The 23,034-nt window shown below is 43.3% G+C and overlaps 1 protein-coding gene across 1 annotated transcript; it reads right to left on the minus strand.

The window, feature by feature from the left end:
- Nucleotides 1-1,539: 1,539 nt before the first annotated feature.
- Nucleotides 1,540-6,582, minus strand: cnr1 (cannabinoid receptor 1). The gene is made up of 2 exons (XM_021600230.2): nucleotides 6,249-6,582; nucleotides 1,540-4,735 (listed from the first exon to the last, which is right to left on the minus strand). The coding sequence occupies exon 2, from the start codon at nucleotides 4,683-4,685 to the stop codon at nucleotides 3,279-3,281; it is 1,407 nt and encodes a 468-aa protein (XP_021455905.1). The 5' UTR covers nucleotides 4,686-4,735; nucleotides 6,249-6,582; the 3' UTR covers nucleotides 1,540-3,278.
- Nucleotides 6,583-23,034: the final 16,452 nt, after the last annotated feature.

Below are 23,034 nucleotides of genomic sequence, written 5' to 3' on the forward strand. Positions count from 1 at the left end.
CTTTATGTTTGAAGCCTGAAATGTGGCAAAAGGTCGCAAAGTTCAAGGGGGCCAAATACTTTCGCAAGGCACTGTATGTTTTTTAAAAGGCAGTAAATGAGGCTGAATGAACTGTTTCACTGCCAGACAAGGCTCCACTGATAGCCAGGTGTAGCAGTGATAAACTGTTGGGACTACTGACACGACACTGCTGTTGGGACAGCTGTATGCAAGCCCTAGCAGTTTGCGGGCACCGTTTGTCACCGTTATAGTGCAATTAATGATTATTTAGTGTTGTGTTGTATAGTGGCTTTGCTGGCATGCAAAATCTGTCCACGAGAGATTATACCTGAACTGACATACTATGAAATCATGTTCATAGCATTGCCTCTTTCATGTGTCTCTGTTCAGCTGTAAATCTGAACTGTTCAAAAAAAGTATTGTCTGTTTATAATATGCATAGCACTGCTATTAGCACTGTCAAAGTCCCACGTAGGGGGCCCTATGTATCAAGCGTCTTAGAGTATGAGTGCTAATTAAGGATACGTTTTGCCATCTTTAGATCACAATGGATGAGATTACATGGAGAGTGGGAACTGATTGGAGATCAATGCTCAATCGGAGGTGCTTTATACATACAACCCTAAAACACTCAGTTTATAACAATTGTATTGTATTATATTGTATTGTATTATAATAACTGTATTATAATTATTCATCCAGCAGGCCTGTTCTGATGAACTATCTTCCAAAAAGGCCTATAAAGTGGACAATGCAGAGTTGCTGGGAAATTCCCATCCTGTGGATGTGAGACAGTGAGGGCAGTGTTGTATATCGTCCACAAGAGGGCGGGAAAGCATCAGGAGTCCATGCTTCCCTTTAAAGCCAACTTATACTTGATCCAAAAATGTGGTCATAAGCTTTGTATGGGGGTGTGATGCGATTCCAAAGCCTCTAGAGGGGTGCAGAGGCCAAATCAAGCTCCATACCGCATCACCGTGCCCTCTCAAATTTTGTAACAATGCGGAGGGCTCTGTATAGCTCCACATTGACATAATTGGTTGATGGTAGGTGGGTGCGGAAGGTCCTGTATAAACACAAATGCACTTCCTTGAAAACTTCCTTCACAACAGCTCTGCTCCACGAAGCCAAAAGGTGTATTTTCTCTGACTTCTGCAGGCTGCATCATAGCGTTCTATTCTTGGGAAAAAATAGATTTCTGTTCAGTGTCCTTCCTTTATTGCCTTCTTGAGTGGAGTAATAACATACCGTACCTAACATGGTTGGTGTAGGTGTATAATCTATGGGTGTATGGTTGTATAAGTTAAATGAGTGGATCTCTGCTTACACCTATTTGTGACAGATCTAACGCCTTGTTATCAGAGATTACTTCAAAGAAAAGAGGAAGGAAGGGTGCTATTCGAACAAGACCTTGGGGTCACTTATTACAGTTTATCAAATTTGTTCTATTGCGCTTTTCTTCTCTTTTGTAGGCTGAACACACTATACCTACTAGCCTACAGCTTTTCAACAAATAATCATGAACTTGGGCAGAAGACATGACAACCAGCTGTGACTTTATTCAAAAGCTTGGAAACATTACATTGCAATGTGAAAAAAAACTGTTGAATACCGCAGATTTTTTCCCCCCCAAAAGACTTCTCAGATGCCACCACAGTACAGAAGCCACTTAACAGTTTGACATTTGATTTCCAACACTCAACATTACAAGAGGCAGCAAAGCATACTGGTAAACAGCTGTCGGTAGTAGTTTAACACCAAGATAAATGTCTAAAGAACAATGTTAACTGAGTGATAGTTCTAGATTAAAAGTCCTACATAATATAATTGAAAATGACCATTTTCATCAACACTGGTAAGAGACTCATTCTAATGTTTTGTCTGCTAACGAATGAAAGGCTTGCCTTTGATAAGAATGAACTGCAGTCAACCTAAAAACTGACAGACAGGCTATCTTCTTGTTTTGTTTATCTAAAAGCTGTGCTGTATGTCTACTCTAGGGTAGCTATTGTGATCTCCTCAAATATCAAAATAATCCTAATCAAGTTAAGTTATGTTTACGGTAACACTGACACAATTTGATGAGGTGTCGAACAGAAGGTAGATTTTTTAATTTTTTTTTTTATCAAGTTGTAAAGTTATTCACAAATGTACTGAATTCAATTAAATCCACTTACAAGTCATCTGAATTCAATCCATTGCATGTAGTTCTATGATTATTATGGTAGTGTGGCCAGCACACTGCAACCAGATTTCAATTTTCATGACCTGTGCTCAAGCTTTAGCCATACAATACATTGTTGCGTTGACAAACTGTTTTAAAGACAGACTCACAATGAAATCACTTTTTGGAACTGGATTGTATGTAACACTGTAAAATTGTTTGGTATACATTCATTTTTTTATTGAAAACATACCACTATACCCAAGAGTAGAGACAAAGATATGAAAGGCACAATACCTTATAATGACATTGTAGATTTTTGACTTCGTGAACACATCTCATAAGTATTTAAAGCAGATTTAGCTTACTGTGGCCTCAAATGGCACATTTATTTCGTTAAATTGAAGACTGTGGTTTTCAGATTCATCCAGCTTCTATATGAAAGATGACTCAAACAGTCAATGGAGCTGTCTACACAAAGTCAGGTCAGATTTGATTTCCTGTTAGTTATTTCTGAAATAAAAAAATAAACTCAGACCGGTCGGTATAAAAAGAAAATACAAAGGCAACGGTTCCTCTGTCGCTTTATGGATCATACATGTCTTAAGTAAATTAAAATTAAAGTTAGACCCTTATGTAAATAAAATTGAACTCTTCACACAACACTGTATATTTGTACATAACGCCTGGACAAAGCCAATGCCTGTTCTGGCTTCTCAAAGCCTAAATGATTTATCTTCTTTATGGAACACATATTGACATCTTGATAACATACTGAAACATACTTCTAATCTCAAAAACTTAATTAGCCCCTTATCCCATGAATGAATATATCATTGGTTCAGAACCTGAATTCACAGTACAAAGAAATATGCTAAGCCTTCTACAGTTTGATCATCATGAAGTCTATGGCCAACAGTCCCCATCCCACTGTCTTCATCACCATATATTTGGCACTTAGGCACTGGAACACTATACTGGCACACCTCGTAAACATAAAACAATTAAGTAATGAACCGCTGAAGCATTTAGCTATGTGTGTAATTCATTACATCCTGTGGAAGGTCCATCCCCATCTCGTGACGCAATATCGCTGTGACATGATGATGACCAGCTAGACAGCTTCTGCAGATGTCTCAGTGGAGACAGACATGGTCACTTTGGCTATTTTCACAGTGGTCTTCACACAGCTCTCTGCAGCCCTGTTGGCAGCAATGTGCCTGTTCTGGCAGTCAGACTCCAGGCTATTGTCCAGCTGCTGGGCACTGCCCCGGCACGCCTGGCATGAGTTTAGGAAGGCGTGTCGCATGTCCTTGCTCCTCAGGGCGTAAATGATTGGATTGACGGTTGAGTTGAGCAGACAGAGCATGCTGGCAAAAGCAAACACTGTCTTAATATCGTCATCCATCTTCCAAAACAGGTCGTAGACCATGATGGCCAGCACAGGGCCCCAGCAGATGACCAGCACCACCAGGATGAGGACCAGTGTCTTGGCCAGGCGGATGTCCATGCGCGTCTGCTCAGGGCGCATGGTCTGCGACTTAGTCCCATCCGCCGAGTACACCACCAGGCTCTTCTGGGAGGTGCGGCTCAGCATGCGCACGGCGTGGTGATGGGCCTTCCACAGGATGTACATGTAGGCGTAGATGATGAAGAAGACGAGCACACTAGTCACCCCGATCCAGAACATCAGGTACTTCTCGTCAATAAGCGGAAAGATGTCTGAGCAGACCGAGTTGAGCTGCTTGCAGTTCCAGCCCAGCAGAGGGAGCACTGCGAAGACAATGGAGATAGTCCACATCACGCAGAAGGCGATGACAGCCTTGGTCCTCGTGACGATGCGCCTGTAGGCCAGGGGTCTGTGAATGGAGATGTAGCGGTCTATAGCAGTGAGAAACAAGCTTCCCACAGAGGCTGTGAACGAGGCGGTGACTCCGCCCAGCTTGAAGAGGAACACATTGGGGCTGTCTTTTCTGTGGAACACATGGAAGTCCAGAAAGCTGTAGACGAAGATGACGCTGCCTAGCAGGTCGGCTACAGCCAGGCTGCCTATGAAGTGGTAGGAGGGGCGGCAGCGCAGGGTGCGGGATTGGAGTATCACACACAGCACGATAAGATTCTCCAACACCGTGAAGGTGCCCAGGGTGAGTGACATCACCGCCACAGCCAGCTGCTGGCTAGGGGTAAGGATCATGAAGCATTCCATATCCATGAAGTTCTCCCCACACTGGATTCCGGTTCCCTCATCTCCAAAGCCACTCCGGTTGCCAAACAGATCTGTGGCATTGGTAGGGAAGAATGGGATGCCTTTGAGGATGAGTTCCTCATCTCCAGGCACTTTGTCTGGGAAAGAGTTACTGAGGAAAGCAGAGAGAGGCTTCTGGACGGACAATCCACCCTTAGTGAAGTCAGCGTTGATGGTGGTGTCATCATAGATGGCATCGTTGGAGCCCAGGTACTGCAGTCCAGATGTTATAGTCCGGAAGGTGGTGTCAGCCACACCATCTAGCACAGACTTCATGACTGGGCCTGAGAGGTGAACACTGAGGTTTAAGATGATTCCTGGTTAACCTATGAAATGATGAGAGAAATATTTGTGGACAGACATAATTATGTTTTTCTTTTTGTTCTTTGGATCCCCACTAGCTTTTGCAGAGGCAGCAGATATTCTTGCTGGGGTCCACAAAAAACACAGAACATGACAAGTAACAAAACACTGGTGCACTAATAGACAAGGACAGTCACACAAATAAAAAATACCATGATATACACACACAATAAATAAAACAATAACAAATAAAATAATAATACAAACAATACAACACCAACCAATGATGTGTGTGTTAGAGTGTCTGTGTGTGTCCCCTGACAGTCCCCGCCGTTCCATGAGATGTTGTTTAAGGTAGTGAGTAATTGGAGATGGAAGGGAGTTCCATGCAATCAAGGCTCTGAATAATACTGTGCGTTGCCGTGAATTCTTTTTGAACTTGGGGACTGTGAAGAGACCCCTGGTGGCATGTCTTGTGGGGTATGTATGATGTCTGAGGTGAATGTTATTTGATACTCTTTTATGATACTCTTAACTGGCATTGAATGGCACTGAATCACATATTCCGTGGCCAAAATGAAACCATGTCTTAGATTGAGTTTTTCTCACATTGCTTGAATGAGCAAAATCATCAGGGTGTTTGAACTCCAACCTGCTATATCTCATTATATAAATTATATTACTTTATAAATTATATTACTTTATAATTATCTAATGATAATCATTAGCCTGAGGGGCAGCCTTCTTTAAAAAAATTGTTGATAGAGTATGCTAACCATTAGGGAAGGGCAAAGGATGGGCAAAGGATAAGCTATTGCCCTGCATGTCACACAGAGAGAAAATTCCACTCCTGTCAGATAACTCATGTGCAACAGGAGACAGTCGATTTTGTTCATGTTTGAATACATGAGATCACTAAACACGGCTCCTGTTATACATTCCCTTTACTGTACTTTTGTGCTATCGTTCTCATGCTTAGCAGTCGCCATAGGATGGTGCACACAGGTGCAGTCATACCGAAGCTGATGGGGTGTACTGTTATCTAAAAGTGAATGAAGCCTTTATAACGTTGGTTTATATTTTACTAAATGTATTTCAAGAGTCCTAAATTCATTATCTTAACTTTTAACTGCATTTACAATTTCACAATATTAGACTAATAGGCTAAATGCCCTACTTTGTAAACGTTAGTTTCACTTTCACCACTATAGGCTTCCCTTAAATTGGTTATTATTCTTTCAATGGGTTTCACCTTTTATTTTTCAAATTAATTATAGATCTACTATTCAGTGCCATTGTATAGGCTTCGTTAACGTTTAGGTTAATGTGTTGATGTCAATGCAAATGTAGGCTATAATAGAGTTTTTGTACTGTGAAATGAATGAGAGTCCTGAATTAGGACACATCGGCCTAAATAATTTATTTTAGCCTAAAAATCGCAATACATTTAATTATACATGACGCTGTAATTTGGGGGGAAATTATTCCCTATTAAATTAAAACGGTAAATGAAATACAACAAAAACATGTATTTACCTTCACATCGCTCGCTCAGGTGTTGACTTCCCTCCACCCAAACGGTCTCCAATCATTAATCCAACCTTGACGCGCTGTATCTGACTAAATAAATATACGTTTAATCATCGAAACAAGGAAAGGTAAAAACATTTAACATCATATAGAAAATATATTTATATAAGTATCTAAGTGGTAATTTATTGGTTTATAAGGTTTCTTGATGGGCGCTCATTTCCTTTGGCATCCGCGCTCTCATGTGCGCCCTTCGCACTGATCTAAAGTTCTGGTTGCTGCGATGTCTGAGTTTTTTTTTTATGTGCGTATTTATGAAGCATTGCTTTAGAAAGCCACATCACGTGCTATGAAACGCGCTATGCATAGATTTCTATAACCAAGTGCAGGGATTTTGGTGCCGTCAAGTGCAAGAACAAGGGAGCATGCAGACACAATAAAAACACGGATTTTAGTCCCCAAAGCCCATGCCATTGGACAAAAGGACAGCTGCACATAGCCTACTGTTACAGGTTCAGTGCATTATGGCTCAAATAGGTTCACTTACAGATAGGCTTTGTATAAGACAATCAGTCATTTTCACATAATTTCACTGTCATTGATTTGTCATAATGAAAAACGACATTTACAATATTCTTGAAATTAAACTTGGTTGATCTGGTAAACCATTGTTCATTACTATCTTTATCTAATGAAAATCTTGGATTAAACAAGCTGATTGTGAATCGTACCAGTGAGTGATCTGTTGGGTGTTTTAAAGACAGTGGAACACACTGCAAATAAATGACCATGCATTGTAACCTAGTCAGTGTGTGTTCATGAACTGGGCCATAGGAGCACTGTTAATGACCTCCTCAGTAGCACAGCATGTCAAACTATCATTAGGCTATTTGCATCATTAGGCCATGTTTTGCCATTCTTCAGGTGCATTATCTGTTTCTTCTCAGACAGTCATGTTAATGATTAAGGACATTGCTGGTGGGATAGCACATTTTCAGTCTGTCTTTAAGATCAATTTCTGTAGATATTGACCTCAAAGGGCATACATCTAAAATGGGTCTGAGCACAGGGAAGAATACTGTAACAGAGTCTCAGAAGGATTTAAATTCCTTTAGGAAAAACTGCGATTTCAACAGCCTGCCCAATTAGATATCTAAAAAATATTTAACTGCAATGAATTATAAGGCTGGCTCTCTTTATGACTTTAATCATGATTATAAGCACAGACAATGAATGGATTCATTTCCATTTCATTGTCCATTGTCATCATTGAGTGGACCAACCTCTTATGCCTGGAATTTTATATTTTATTCTGCATCCTAAGCCAGCCGGAAGAATGAATTGAATGGTCGGTTGGAGACAAGAAAAACAGAACAAAACCAGAATTGGACATCGAATCCATAGGCAGCCTCGCCAGAGCGTGACAACCTTGTCTGCCACTTCAGCAATGAGAGAGAGGGAGATAGAGAGAGAGGCTCTCTCAGTATTGTGACAGCAGGGTTAATCACAAATGTGGCTGGGCCAGGAGACTGTAGTGAGTGTCCACAATGTTCTCTACAGTCAACACAGCTCTAAATTATGTTTTAATAGGCTGTGGGCGGCAGGTGACAGCTAGGTTAGCCTTGACAGGCTGAAATAAAAAATGAGCTCTTGGTTTATAATTGTTCATTTTACCCATTTACTAGTGTTCCTTTTTTCATTATACACACAGATATAACGAGAAGTACCTGATGTTCTGGATTGGGGTGACCAGTGTGCTTGTCAAACTTTTATGAGACGGAATTCAAAACTTTATTGAACTAAACATAAAGTAAGTACTAAGCATTTCATTAACACTTTCGTGACATTGTGGTAGAGCCTTAGTGGAGTATGGAGGCTCCTAAGAGGAGGAAGGGGAGGACCATCCTCCTCAGTGATTTTCCTAAAGATCGTGAAACATTTAAAAAGTTATTATTTTGAGAAAACTATACAAAATATTTTCACCAAATAATTGATTAAAACACATTGTTTTTGCAACGAAGGTACATAGAAGCCTCAACAGCAGTTAGGGTAGCATCATGATGCAGCCGGAGGACAGCTATGCTACATCCTCCTATGGGTACATTGACTTCAATACAAAACCTAGGAGGCTCATGGTTCTCACCCCCTTCCATGGACGTACACAGTAATTATGACAACTTCCGGAAGACCTCCTTTAACCTCTCAGAGCTCTTGCAGCATGAACTGACATGTTGTCCACCCAATCAAAGGATCAGAGAAGGAATCTCGTACTAAAAGCATAAGCTACAGCTAGCTAGCACTGCAGTGCATAAAATGTGGTAAGAGCTGACTCAAAGAGAGAGAAAGACAATCGTTGAACAGTTTTGAACAGATTCATTTCTTCAAAAATGAAGGAGGAGCAAGAGAGAGAGAGCGCTAGCTATAATTTGTACAAAAAAACTTTTACTTACTTAACTATCAAATGCAACTAGCTAGTTTAGCCTACTCAAACACCCGGCTCAAATAGATGGATGCTATGTTAGCTAGTAGGCTATGACTATCCAACACCGGAACTCTTCCCAGGCAAGATAAGCTTTTTGGTTTGACTAATTATTGCCACCGGGGCCCGCCGGTGTAACTGTTAAACTGCTTACTGGCTGTACACGGTGCTGCATGATTGTAGCGGGTTTACTAACACGTTAGTTCTATTAGCTATGTGATTATGATGTTACTTTAGCTAATATTGTGACAACGATATAGGCTGTGTGTAGCGTTTATGATATTGTCACGCCTTGACCTTAGAGATCCTTATTATTCTCTATGTTTGGTTAGGTCAGGGTGTGACTCGGGTGGGAAAGTCTATGTTTTCTATTTCTTTGTTTTTGGCCGAGTGTGGTTCCCAATCAGAGGCAGCTGTCTATTGTTGTCTCTGATTGGGGATCATATATAAGTTGTAATTTTTCCTTTTGGGTTTTGTGGGATCTTGTTTTCTGTTTAGTTTCTTAGCCTTACAGAACTGTGCACTTTCGTTTTTTTTGTCTTTGTTGTTTTGGTGTCATCAATAAAAATACTATGTATGCCTGCCACGCTGCACCTTGGTCTCCTTCTACCAACGAGAGCTGTTACAGAAGATCCCACCAAAAACTGACCAAGCAGCATGGCCAGGAGGACTGGACATGGGAGGACATCTTAGACAGTAAAGGATCCTGGACGTGGGAGGAGATCAAGGCCGGAATGGATCGTCTTCCATGGGAGCAGACGGACGCAGCGAGGGAGGAACAAGGTCGACACTGGGGTTTGCGACCTCGAAGCAAGCACGAGAGGCAGCCCCAAAAACATTTTTTGGGGGGGAACACAGGGAGATTGGCGGAGTCAGAGTTTAGACCTGAGCCAACTCCCTGTGCTTACCGTGGGGAGCGTGTGACCGGTCAGGCACAGTGTTATGCGGTGATGCGCACTGTGTCTCCAGTGCGCATTCACAGCCCGGTGCGCTCTGTGCCAGCTCCACGCAGTTGCCGTGCTCGAGTGGGCATTCAGCCAGGATTGTGCCGGCTCAGCACTCCTGGTCTCCAGTGCGTCTCTTCGGTCCAGGTTATCCTGCGCCAGCTCTACGCTTGGTGTCCCCAGTACTGTCATGCCCTGACCTTAGAAATCCTTATTATTCTCTATGTTTGGTTAGGTCAGGGTGAGACTCGGGTGGGAAAGTCTATGTTTTCTATTTCTTTGTTTTTGGCCGAGTGTGGTTCCCAATCAGAGGCAGCTGTCTATTGTTGTCTCTGATTGGGGATCATATATAAATTGTCATTTTTCCTTTTGGGTTTTTTGGGATCTTGTTTTCTGTTTAGTTTCTCAGCCTTACAGAACTGTGCACTTTCGTTTTTTTTGTCTTTGTTATTTTGTTTTGGTGTCATTAATAAAAAGACAATGTATGCCTGCCACGCTGCGCATTGGTCTCCTTCTACCAACGAGAGCTGTTACAGATATAAAGGTTTGCCTTAGAAAGGTTTTTTCGCCTGGTCATGGACATCTGATTTTCTGTGCACTGAAGTCCACAAGTCAAGGGAAAATGTGAGAGGACCTGTGTGCACCTACGTTCTAAATGTTAATTCACAGGCTAGGTTGTGGCAAACTCATGATGGGTATAGGGAAAATTTGCAGTAGCCTGAACCTATCAATGTTATTTTGAACTAGGTGAATTGAATATGAATGACAGTCCTCTGTGACTGTGGTGGACCTACAAAAAAAGCTACTCTCACGTGGTTTTTCATAGATGTGAGCGGACCAAGTACATTGAGGTTGCTCTAAAACGGAAAGGTGGACTAAACGAGTCAGGAGCAGGTATTCTTAATTGACCAAAGTTCTCTTGAGGTTTTTTCCCCCTCTCAAACACTTCAACACTATCAAGGATGATCTCCCAAAGAAAACACAAATCTCCTTCTTTACAAGGGCAAGGAACAGAAAGGAGAGTATCTTTAAACTATAACATAAATCACGGGTGTGTTACCGCCTTAACGATCCATCCATGGAGAGCTCCCTATGGGTGGTCATCCGGATCCGTGGTGGCCATTCCCAAGAGGGGGTGTGTCCCCATCTGGCTATTCTGTTGTTATTGTTTCTCTTACCGGCCATCCACGTGAGGGGAGCATGGTCAGTAACGAGGGCAAACCTACGCCCGAGTAGGTAGTACCGGAGATAATCAAGAGGTAACTTAATAGCTAGGGCCTCTTTCTCTAAGGTAGCATATCTCTGTTCCCGATCACTGAGCTTCCTACTTATAAAGATAATAGGTCTCTCTGCTTTGCCTTCACCCTGAGCTAGGATGGCTCCAAGCCCCATAATCAGAGATGTCTATCTGTACAATGAACTCTTGGGAGAAATCAGGAGCCTGCAGGATGGGATCAGAGCACAGGCTATCTTTTAGCAACTGGAAGTCTCATCCTTCCACACTACACAGTTTGGCAGGTTTTTCTTGATGAGGTTTGTGAGGCAGCATTTTTTGGGATTGGCTGTCAGTCCTGTAGCCTCCAAGCTCACAAGCACCGCCTGTGTTAGCAGGAGGTGGCTATCCCAGTCCTCGTTGTGGATGACCACATTGTCTATTTACGTCGAACGTAGAGATGGCGTTTACACCCCCAAAGTTGTTGCAGAGCCGCATACTACCGTCGGGTTTGGGGACCAGGACTATGGGACTGGACCACTCACTCGTAGATGGCTCGATCACCCTCATCCTCAACATCTCCCTTACCTCGTTCTTTGCGATGACTCGGCGGGCCTCAGGAATCCTGTAAGGCCGGATATGCACCTTCTTGCCGGGCTGATGAAACAGGACATCTGTTTGTCCTGGGAAGGGCGAGAAAACCCTGCCGAATTGCGCAATCAGCTTGTCTCGCCGTCTCAACTGCTCCGGCAGGAGAGTTTGGCCATGGCATTCATCCTCCACGGTCATCAAAGCCACACTCTCCTCTCTCCCATGGTACTTATTCAGCAGGTTGATATGATAGAGATGGACCTTTTTCCTCCTGTCCGATTGCTTGATGAGGTAATTGACCGGTGAGACCCTTTCCGTTACCTTGCAGGGCCCCCTCCACTGCACCAGGAAGCGGAGTTTGGGCGTGGGCATGAGTACCATCACTTTCTCTCCCACGGTGAACTCCCTGGTTCCCTGGTTGGTTAGAATCGTCTTGGGAAGGCCCACCTGGAAGAACAGCATAAACAATTCCTTGGCGATTCCCTTTGACAACATGTTGCGAAGGGGTATGGCCTCTGGGAACTTGGTCACGTAATCTACGACAACCAGGATGTACTCATGTCCTCTGGCGGATTTCTGGAGGTGTCCTACGAGGTCCATAGCTATGCGTTCGAAGGGGGTCTCTATAACGGGGAGAAGAATCAAACGATTACGCAGGTGTGGCCGTACACTGACATTGAGCACAAGCACACAATACCTGGGCACATCTCGGGTGACACGAGGCCAATAGAACCTCTGCATGATTCTGTTGATTATTTTGTCCCGTGCCAGGTGTCCTCCTAGGATGTGGGAATGAGCTAGCTGTAGGACAGTATCCCTGTATGGTCTAGGCACCATTAGTAATTCCTGTTTTTTACCCTTCGTTGCACGACCCAATTCAAGAGACCCCACCTGATTGCATAGTAGGGAAGAGAGGGCTCATCTTCCCATCAACATTTATCCCATTGATCACCTTCACCTTCCTCATGGCATCCCATAGGTCTGGGTCTCTATGCTGAGAGGTGCCAAACTGTCTCTTTAATTCTTGTGGCAGATCGACCTCGGTAGAGGGGTGGGGAGGTTGTTCCCCATCCCCGTCGGGGGTGCCCGAGGAGAATCCCTTCCATGTTCCCTCCTCTGATGGGGCTTCAAATATAGCCCTTAGCCTCTGGTTGCTCCTTCCTTCCTCCGTCGTGTATAACCCTTCGCAGGTGTCTTCATCGGAGGTTTCCTGGAACAGCTGTCGGAGGCGTTGGGTCTGTATTTCTTCCTCTGCTCCAGAGGACGATGCCGAGGCTACGTTTTATTGTAGGGCTACTACTTCGGGCTTGGACTTGGTTTTTTTTCTTTCTCTGCTTTCCTGCCGCCCTGCGGTGGCACTTGGCGTATGATAGAGAGACCTGATCCCCTTTGTCCGGTGCATAACATCATCTGCCGAAGCTCCATATATAGGGAACAGTCTCTCCCGACCAATAATGGCACCTTCAGCTGGGGTAAATTCCCCACCCTGACTGTACACCTTCCTTTCAGGGTGAGAATGGACAGACTCACGGTGGGGTAATAATAATCAACAGAGATGATCCTGCCCTCTCGGCCCGGGATGTGTGGGGACGGGTAGCAATGACTCGGTGGCCATGGACTCGTCCTTTCTGGGACATTGTGGGGCATAATGGTCCGGTGACTGGCATCTATTGCACCGACCCTGTTGTATGGATGATGACTTCTACCATGTCAGGAGTGGGTTTCGGTGACGATCGTGCCGGGGTTAGTCGGGGAACGGGCTTGGCAGAGTCCTTCCGGTCCTCCTTTTAACAACTCCCATGTAGATCAGTATGTTTCCAGAGCCTGGGCTATGTCGTCGGCTGACGACGGGTTTGCTTGCCTCATGACTATTTTTAAGTCCCTGGGTAATTCCCTCAAAATCTTGTTCACTACGAGCGTCTCTACGGCATATTCTACTCCCTTTCCGGGCTCCAGCCACTGTTTCGTTAGTCTTATGAGTGCGAAGATCTGGACACGGACGGGTTGGTCGACCATATAGGTCCATTGATGGAACTTTACAGCTCTATCTCGGGCGGTCAGCTGGTACCGGGATAGAATCTCGGTTTTTAATCGCCCATAGTCAGCAACTTCGTGGGGGTCCAGGTCATTAGTAGGCTTCCTGGGCAATCCCAGTCAAAAGAGGAGCTAACTAAGGTGGCCGTCCTTTTGAACGTCATGATGAAAGCCTCAATATCATCCTCCCTTGAGAGGTGAGGTAAGATGGCGTGAGCAACCGCTCTCGGCTTCACTCTCGGTTCTTCTCGCCGGCTCAGCTGTTGTTGCATGAGTTCTATGGTTGTCTGCTGTGCCGTGATCAACTGTTGTGGTAGAGTGTTCGCCATCCTTCTTGAATGGTTCCTGTGACTACAGGTATATTTTTTGTTTTCCTCACTTTTCCTTGTGTCACTCGTCCACCCAATGCCCGCATTCTCCATTCTCTGCCAATGTGGACTAAGTACTTTGAGGTTGCTCTAAAGCGGAAAGGTGGAATAAACGAGTCAGGAGCAGGTTTTCTTAATTGACCAAAGTTCTCTATTGAGGTATTTCTTTCTTCTCAAACACTCCAACACAATCAAGGATGATCTCCCAAGGAAAACACACATCTCCTTCTTTACAAGAGCAAGGAACATGAGGAGAGTATCTTTAAACTATAACATAATTCACGGGAGTGTCACTGCCTCAACGATCCGTCCATGGAGAGCTCCCATCGGGTGGTCGTCCGGATCCGTGGTGGCCATTCCCAAGAGGTGGTGTGTCCCCTTCTTCTCCCTTCCGACAGGCACGTCCTCTCCTTTGTAGAAGCAAACACTATTTTCTTTCTCCTCTCTCTGCCTGTTCCCTCCTCTCTTGTAGGGGAAAGAGAATAGCTCATTAGTACCGTCAGCTGTGCTTAATTGCCTTCTATCACCTTGACTCACATGCTGGGCTGGGCTACTGTCCGTGTGAGCAGCCTGCCCTCTGGTGGTCCTTCCACATGGACTACTGAAGAGAGTCTCTGCCACTATTTTTGCACAAAAGCATCTATGGACACTAAGGTTTTTAAGCCCTCTCTACACACAACTACTGTACCTACATGATCTACAATGTTAATATTGTTCATCCCTTATCCAACTCAGACAGGCTTTTGTGATATTTAAAAAGCTGCTAAACCTTCATATGAACGACATCATTTCTTAGGAATGAGTAAACACTATAGTATATAGTGTGATCATTTTGGTCAATACAGTTTGCAAATCAGATGACACAAGCGAAACACATTGCCGTCTTTGTCTCACATCATGTCATACATTTTGTTCCTGTCAGGGCTCAGATGAGCATACAGCACGACATAGAACTTGGAATGAGATATTCAAGGCCCTATCACCAGGGAATGAACTTTTCCTTATATCATTTTCAGTAGAGTGCACTTCATGAACTGCTCTCATGAACTGGAAACGTCCTGTTGCGATCACAGTCGTTAGGGTGACATGCAGGATAAGAATCAATCATGTTGATTTGAGTGAATGAAATGTATTTCCCCATTGCCATCTGTAGCCAGTGGTTATTTTTTTGTGTCCCAAATGACACCCTTTTCCCTACAAAGTATACTAGTTTTCTGGTCATAACTTACACTGGACAAAAATAGAAACACAACATGCAACAATTTCAAAGATGTGAATAAGTTACAGTTTATATAAGTAAATCAGTCAATTGCAATACATTCATTAGTTCCTATCTGTTGGTCACAGATACCGTTAAAGAAAAGTAGGGGCGTGGATCAGAAAACCAGATATTGGCTGGAACTGGACACACTGTCGTACACGTCTATCCAGAGCATCCCAAACATGCTCAATGGGTGACATGTCTGTTGAGTATGCAGGCAATGGAAGAACTGGGACATTTTCAGCTTCCAGGAATTGTGTACAGATCATTGTGGCATGGGGCTGTCCGTGCATTATCATGCTGAAATATTAGGTGATTGCGGCAGATGAATGGCATGACAATGGGCCTGTTTGTTGTCCGTAGCTTATGCCTGCCCATACCATAACCCCACCGCCACCATGGGGCACTCTGTCCACAATGGTAACATCAGAAAACCGCTTGCCCACACAACGCCATCTGTCTGGTACAGCTGAAACCGGGACTCATCCATGAAGAGCACAGTTCTCGAGCATGCCAGTGGCCATCGAAGGTGAGCATTTGCCCACTGAATTTGGTTACGACCCGAAATGCAGTCTGGTCAAGACATTGTTGAGGACAACGAGCAACAGATGAGCTTCCCTGTTTCTGACAGTTTGTGCAGAAATTCTTCAGTTGTGCAAACCCACAGTTTCATCAACTGTACGGGTGGCTCGTCTCAGACCATCCCGCATGTGAAGAAGCTGGATGTGGAGGTCCTGGGCTGGCGTGGTTACACGTGGTCTGCGGTTGTGAGGCCGGTTGGACGTACTGCCAAATTCTCTAAAATGACGTTTGAGGCCGCTTATGGTAAAGAAATTAACTTTACATTTTCTGGCAACAGATCTGGTGAAAATTTGCGGCATTGTGTTGTGTGACAAAACTGCACATTTTAGAGCGGCCTTTTATTGCCCCCAGCACAAGGTGCACCTGTGTAATGATCATGCTGTTTAATCAGTGTCTTGATATGCCACACCTGTCAGGTGCATGGATTATCTTGGCAAATGAGAAATGCTCACTAAAAAGGATGTAAACAAACTTGTGCACAAAGTTTGATAGAAATAAGGTTTTTGTGCATATGGAACATTTCTGGGATATTTCATTTCAGCTCATGAAGATGGGACCAACACTTTACATGTTGCGTTTATATTTTTATTCAGTATACATGGGGAATAGGGTTCCATTTAGGACACACCCTCTGAGTGCTATGCAGTCTCCAGTCTGATCAGTCAGCCTCTCTGTGTGGGAGGAGATGAGGCCTACACTGGCAGGCACAGTTTTATTTATTCCACTGTGCCAGCCTCCTAATGCATCAGTAAGCATCTCATCATTCTCCCAGCCTAACTGAGCCTTTGACATACAGGATCTGTCCGGGCAGCTTGCATAATCAGCCCCAACCTGATTTCCCTCTAATGGGGAGAATTATATTAGCCATCCATCCCAGCCTGGGCCATGGGCTGTGTGTCGAAAATGGCATAGTATTCCCTATATAGTGCATTACTTTTGACAAGAACCCCATAGGGCTCCGGTCAAAAGTAATGCACTATATAGGGAACAGGGTGCCATTTGGGATGTAGCCATGGAAACCTGCCACACTCCTCTTCCAAGTGAAACAGCACATTTGCTGGAACAGAACACACCATAATGACAGTTAATTAAATGCAGTGATTGTGGCAATCATTGTGGAGCATAATAAACGTTATGCTAATAAAGGGTTTGTTAACAAGTCAAATGTGATTTAAAAAAAAGCTTCCTCATTTGTTTGTTAAGTTGGTAACAAATGGATGCATTGCTGTGTTGTTTTGCCAGTAAGCAGTAAAGGTGAACATGACCATTTTTTCTCCTCACATTTAATCATGTGTTTTACGCATAAATTATGAGAACTAAGGAACAAATTGCTGATATGTGGTGCGTCCATAAATAGTCACTTCAGCTATGGTATATTTACAGTTATGCAGTTCCTGATAAATGACTGTTCCTACAACTCTGTGATTGATCCAACAGCTTGCTGTAGTCCACCAGAATATCTATGCGTCATTTTACAGTACAGATGCTGTGTTTGTTACACAACTTTAGTATTTTCAAACGGTTGTAAAATTATGCAAGTAACCTGCAATATCTCCTATTTTTACTTGCCAAGTGCATTTTAAATGTATGTGTTTGTGTCCGGAAGAACTTCAAGGTACAATTGCGATGACGTGACATATAATTGATATTTTATTTGCATGCATCAATCCTCCCCGGTGTCATTATGGCCACAAAACGCCTACCTGCTTTTCTGGCAATGCTTTTATTTTTTAACCATTATTTAACCAGGTACGCTAGTTGAGAACAAGTTCTCATTTGCCACTGCGACCTGGCCAAGATAAAGCATAGCAGTTTGACACATACAACAACACAGAGTTACACATGGAATAAACAAAACATAGTCAATAATACAGTAGAACAAAAGAAAACAAAAAAGTCTATATACAGGGAGTACAAATGAGGTAAGATAAGGGAGTTAAGGCAATAAATAGGCCATGGTAGCGAAGTAATTACAATATAGAAATTAAACACGGGAATGGTAGATGTGCAGAAGATGAATGTGCAAGTAGAGATACTGGGGTGCAAAGGAGCAAGATCAATAAATAAATACAGTATGGGGATGAGGTAGGTAGATAGATGGGCTGTTTACAGATGGGCTATGTAGTGCAGTGATCTGTGAGCTGCTCTGACAGATGGTGCTTAAAGCTAGTGCTTAAAGCTAAAACTGATTGGATTTGCAGATGAATGAACACCACTATGCACCCTTAGTGCATGTAAACATATTTCCCCAACATCTCCACAAATGTAATTTACATACTTTTATGAATCCTCAGCCAAAGTGACATATGGGGTCATTTCAATATTCCCAATTGCATTGACAAGAGAATATATATATATATATATATATGTTTTTTATGTTTTACAAAACAAAGCCAAAATGAAGCCATGCCTGTTGTCTATCCCAGTGCTCTGCCTATATCAAATTCAGTCAGTGCCATTAATGGTTAGATACAGGAAACCAACTATTAAAAAGCAGGTCTTTACTTATACAAGGGGATCAATTGATTGGTTTAAGAGACAATGTTGAAAGTATGTGTATGATGGTTAATTGCATTCCTCCATCCATGTCCTTTGTTCTCATGCCAGACATGTCTCACCAGAGGAGAGTATTGCCTTTGCCATATGGCTACTTGGCAGTTCCAAACTGCCAATGAAACAACAGCAGTGGAGGTGTAGAGATGTCCCAGACAGACCGAGGCTCCCTACTCCCTATAGAGTGCACTACTTTTGGCAAGTCCCTCACTTACCCCCTAACAGGCAGCAGAGCAACGTGGCCTCAGAGCATTTCGTATGAATCTTTACGTAAATCCGAGATACTATATTAAGTATGATACACTATATATATATACACAAAAGTATGTGGACACCCCTTCAAATTAGTGGATCTGGTTATTCAGCCACACCCGTTGCTGACAGGTGTATAAAATTGAGCACACCGCCATGCAATCTGCATAGACAAACACTGGCAGTAAAATGGCCTTACTGAAGAGCTCAGTGACTTTCCAAGTGGCACTGTCAAGTGAGTTCGTCAAATTTCTGCCCTGCTAGAGCTGCCCTGGTCAACTGTAAGTGCTGTTATTGTGAAGTGGAAATGTCTAAGAGCAACAACGTCTCAGCCGTGAAGTGGAAGACCACACAAAAATCGTCTGTCCTCGGTTGCAACACTCACAACCGAATTTCAAACTCCTTCTGGAAGCAACTTTAGCACAAGAACTGTTCGTCAGGAGCTTCATGTGTCACGACTTCCGCCGAAGTCGGTCCCTCTCCTTGTTCGGGCGACGTTCGGCGGTCGACGTCACCGGCCTTCTAGCCATCGCCGATCCACTTTTCATTTTCCATTTGTTTTGTCTTTTTTTACACACCTGGTTTCAATTCCCCAATTACATGTTCATTATTTAACCCTCTGTTTTCCCCATGGTTTTTGTGCGTGTTTGTTTGTTGTATTTACAGTCCGTATTGTGGGCTCGGTATGATCGACTTGTATTTGAAAGTCTTGAGTAAATTTACGTGTATTACTCATCTCTGTTGTCCTGCGCCTGACTCCTCTGCACCAGCTACACCCAGACCTATTGCATCATGAAATGGGTTTTCATGGCCGAGCAGCCGCACAATAGCCTAAGATCTCCATGTGCATTGCCAAGCGTCGGCTGGAGTGGTATAAAGCTCACCGCCAATGGACTCTGGAGCAGTGGAAACACGTTCTCTGTAGTGATGAATCATGCTTCACCATCTGGCAGTCCGATGGACGAATCTGGGTTTGGCCGATGCCAGGAGAACGCTACCTGCCCCAGTGCATATTGCCAACTGTAAAGTTTGGTGGATGAGGAATAATGGTCGGCTGTTAGTTCCAGTGAAGGGAAATCTTAATGCTGCAGCATACAATGACATTTTAGACGATTCTGTACTTTCAACTTTGCGGCAGTTTGGGGAAGGCCCTTACCTGTTTCAGCATGACAATGCCCCCATGCACAAAGCAAAGTTTTTGGTCATGTAGTGTATGTTACATTTCGTATGGGATGTATTAACTTGTGGATGTCCATCATCCATTTCGTATGATATGTTACGAACTACAATTCATATGATATGCTACGAATTGCAATTTGTTCAATATGAAAAACATACAATATGTTACTAATTTGCTAAATGTATGATATGTTACGAATTCCAATTTGTTGTGGCTAACATTAGCCAGCTTAGGGGTTAAGGTTAGGAGTTATGTTAAAGGGTTAGGGGAAGTGTTAGCTAACATGCTAAGTAATTGCAAATAGCTAGAATGTAGTGAATAGTTTCAAAGTTGCTAAAACGCTAAGGTGGTCCGTGATGAGATTCAAACACGCAAGCTTTGGGTTGCTAGACGTTCACATTACACGGCTACCCATCCACCCCAACGATCTCCTTTCAGGTTTTGCCTTAAGTGCATTCAGAAAGTATTCAGACACCTTTATTTTTCCACATTTTGTTACTTTACAGCCTTATTCTAAAATTGATTACATTTGTTTTCCCCCCTCATCAATCTACAACACAATACTCCATCATGACAATGCAAAAACTGTTTTTAGGAAATGTTTGCAAATTTATTAAAAACGGAAATATCAAATTTACATAAATATTCAGACCCTTTACTCAGTACTTTGTTGAAACACCTTTGGCAATGATTACAGTCTCGAGTCTTCTTGGGTATGACACTACAAGCTTGGCACACCTGTATTTGGGGAGTTTCTCTTTTGGCATTCAGGCCAACGAGTTCATTCTTGGTTTCATCAGAGCACAGCATCTTGTTAATCATTGTCTGAGAGTCCTTTAGGTGCCTTTTGGCTGTCATGTGTCTTTAACTGAGGAGTGGCTTCCGTCTGATCTCTCTGCCCTAAAGGCCTGATTGGTGGAGTGCTGCAGAGATGGTTGTCCTTCTGGAAGGTTCTCCCATCTCCAGAGAGGAACTCTGGAGGTCTGCCAGAGTGACAGTCGGGTTCTTGGTCAACCTCCCTGACCAAGGCCCTTCCACGATCCTGTCTCAGACCTCTAGGGACAATTCCTTCTACCTTCTGGCTTGGTTTTTGCTCTGATATGCACTGTCAACTGTGGGACCTTATATAGACAAGTGTGTGCCTTTCCAAATCATCAATCAATTGAATTTACCACAGGTGGACTCCAATCAAGTTGCACAAACGTCTCAAGGATGATGGAAACAGGATGCACCTGAGCTCAATTTCGAGTCTCATAGCAAAGGGTCTGAATACTTAAGTAAATAAGGTATTTCTGATTTTTATATATTTGCAAACAATTCTAAAAACCTGTTTTCGCTTTGTCTTTATGGGGTATTGTGTGTAGATTGATGAGGATACAGTGGGGAGAACAAGTATTTGATAACCTGCAAAAGTGTTTCCTACTTACAAAGCATGTAGAGGTCTAATTTTTATCATAGGTACACTTCAACTGTGAGAGACGGAATCTATAACAAAAATCCAGAAAATCACATTGTATGATTTTTAAGTAATTAATTTACATTTTATTGCATGACATAAGTATTTGATGACCTACCAACCAGTAAGAATTCCGGCTCTCACAAACCTGTTAGTTTTTCTTTAAGAAGCCCTCCTGTTCTCCACTCATTACCTGAATTAACTGCACCTGTTTGAACTCGTTACCTGTATAAAAGACACCTGTCCTTACACTCAGTCTAACAGACTTCAAACTCTCCACAATGTCCAAGACCAGTGAGCTGTGTAAGGACATCAGGGATAAAATGGTAGACTTGCACAAGGCTGGGATGGGCTACAGGACAATAGGCAAGCAGCTTGGTGAGAAGGCAACAACTGTTGGCGCAATTATTAGAAAATGGAAGAAGTTTAAGATGACAGTCAATCACCCTCGGTCTGGGGCTCCATGCAAGATCTCACCTCGTGGGGCATCAATGATCATGAGGAAGGTGAGGGATCAGCCCAGAACTACACGGCAGGACCTGGTCAATGACCTGAAGAGAGCTGGGACCACAGTCTCAAAGAAAACCATTAGTAACACACTATGCTGTCATGGATTAAAATCCTGCAGCACACGCAAGGTCCCCCTGCTCAAGCTAGCGCATGTCCAGGCCCATCTGAAGTTTGCCAATGACCATCTGGATGATCCAGAGGAGGAATGGGAGAAGGTCATGTGGTCTGATGAGACAAAAATATAGCTTTTTGGTCTAAACTCCACTCGCTGTGTTTGGAGGAAGAAGAAGGATGAGTACAATCCCAAGAACACCATCCCTACCATGAATCATGGAGGTGGAAACATCATTCTTTGGGATGCTTTTCTGCAAAGGGGACAGGACGACTGCACCGTATTGAGGGGAGGATGGATGGGGCCATGTATCACGAGATCTTGGCCAACAACCTCCTTCCCTCAGTAAGAGCATTGAAGATGGGTCGTGGCTGGGTCTTCCAGCATGACAACGACCCGAAACACACAGCCAGGGCAACTAAGGAGTGGCTCCGTAAGAAGCATCTCAAGGTCCTGGAGTGGCCTAGCCAGTCTCCAGACCTGAACCCAATAGAACATCTTTGGAGGGAGCTGAAAGTCCGTATTGCCCAGCGACAGCCCCGAAACCTGAAGGATCTGGAGAAGGTCTGTCTGTGGCCCAAAATCCCTGCTGCAGTGTGTGCAAACCTGGTCAAGAACTACAGGAAACATATGATATATGGAAACATATGATATCTGTAATTGCAAACAAAGGTTTCTGTACCAAATATTAAGTTCTGCTTTTCTGATGTATCAAATGCTTGTGTCATGCAATAAAATGCAAATGAATTACTTAAAAATCATACAATGTGATTTTCTGGATTTTTGTTTCAGATTCCGTCTCTCACAGTTGAAGTGTACCCTATGATAAAAATGACAGACCTCTACACACTTTGTAAGTAGGAAAACCTGCAAAATCGGCAGTGTGTCAAATACTTGTTCTCCCCACTGTATATATATATATATATATATCTTTTTAAATCGATTTTAGATCAAGGCTGTAACCTAAAAAAAATGTGGGAGAAGTCAAGGGGTCTGAATACTTTCCGAATGCACTGTATCTTATGTAACCATACCAAAACTAAAATGTACTAATTTGAATGTCCCGGAATATACATGTATTATGTTACGTCTAGTCTGACACCAGTCTGAGGAGCGACGCCAGCCAGTACACCTCTTCCTCACTCTCTCCACATGTACTGTATATATCTGTCGACACCCTCCACCACTTGACTCCACAAGCTTACTCAACCAACCGCCTAGAAAATGTTGTTGGCATGACAACCACAGAGGATTCTG

This window comes from Oncorhynchus mykiss, chromosome 4 (assembly GCF_013265735.2).
Source record: "Oncorhynchus mykiss isolate Arlee chromosome 4, USDA_OmykA_1.1, whole genome shotgun sequence".
NCBI lineage: Eukaryota > Metazoa > Chordata > Actinopteri > Salmoniformes > Salmonidae > Oncorhynchus > Oncorhynchus mykiss.

Excerpts from the sequence above, each read along its gene's own strand:
- cnr1 (XM_021600230.2), bottom strand. The coding sequence starts at position 4,685 with ATGAAGTCTGTGCTAGATGGTGTGGCTGACACCACCTTCCGGACTATA.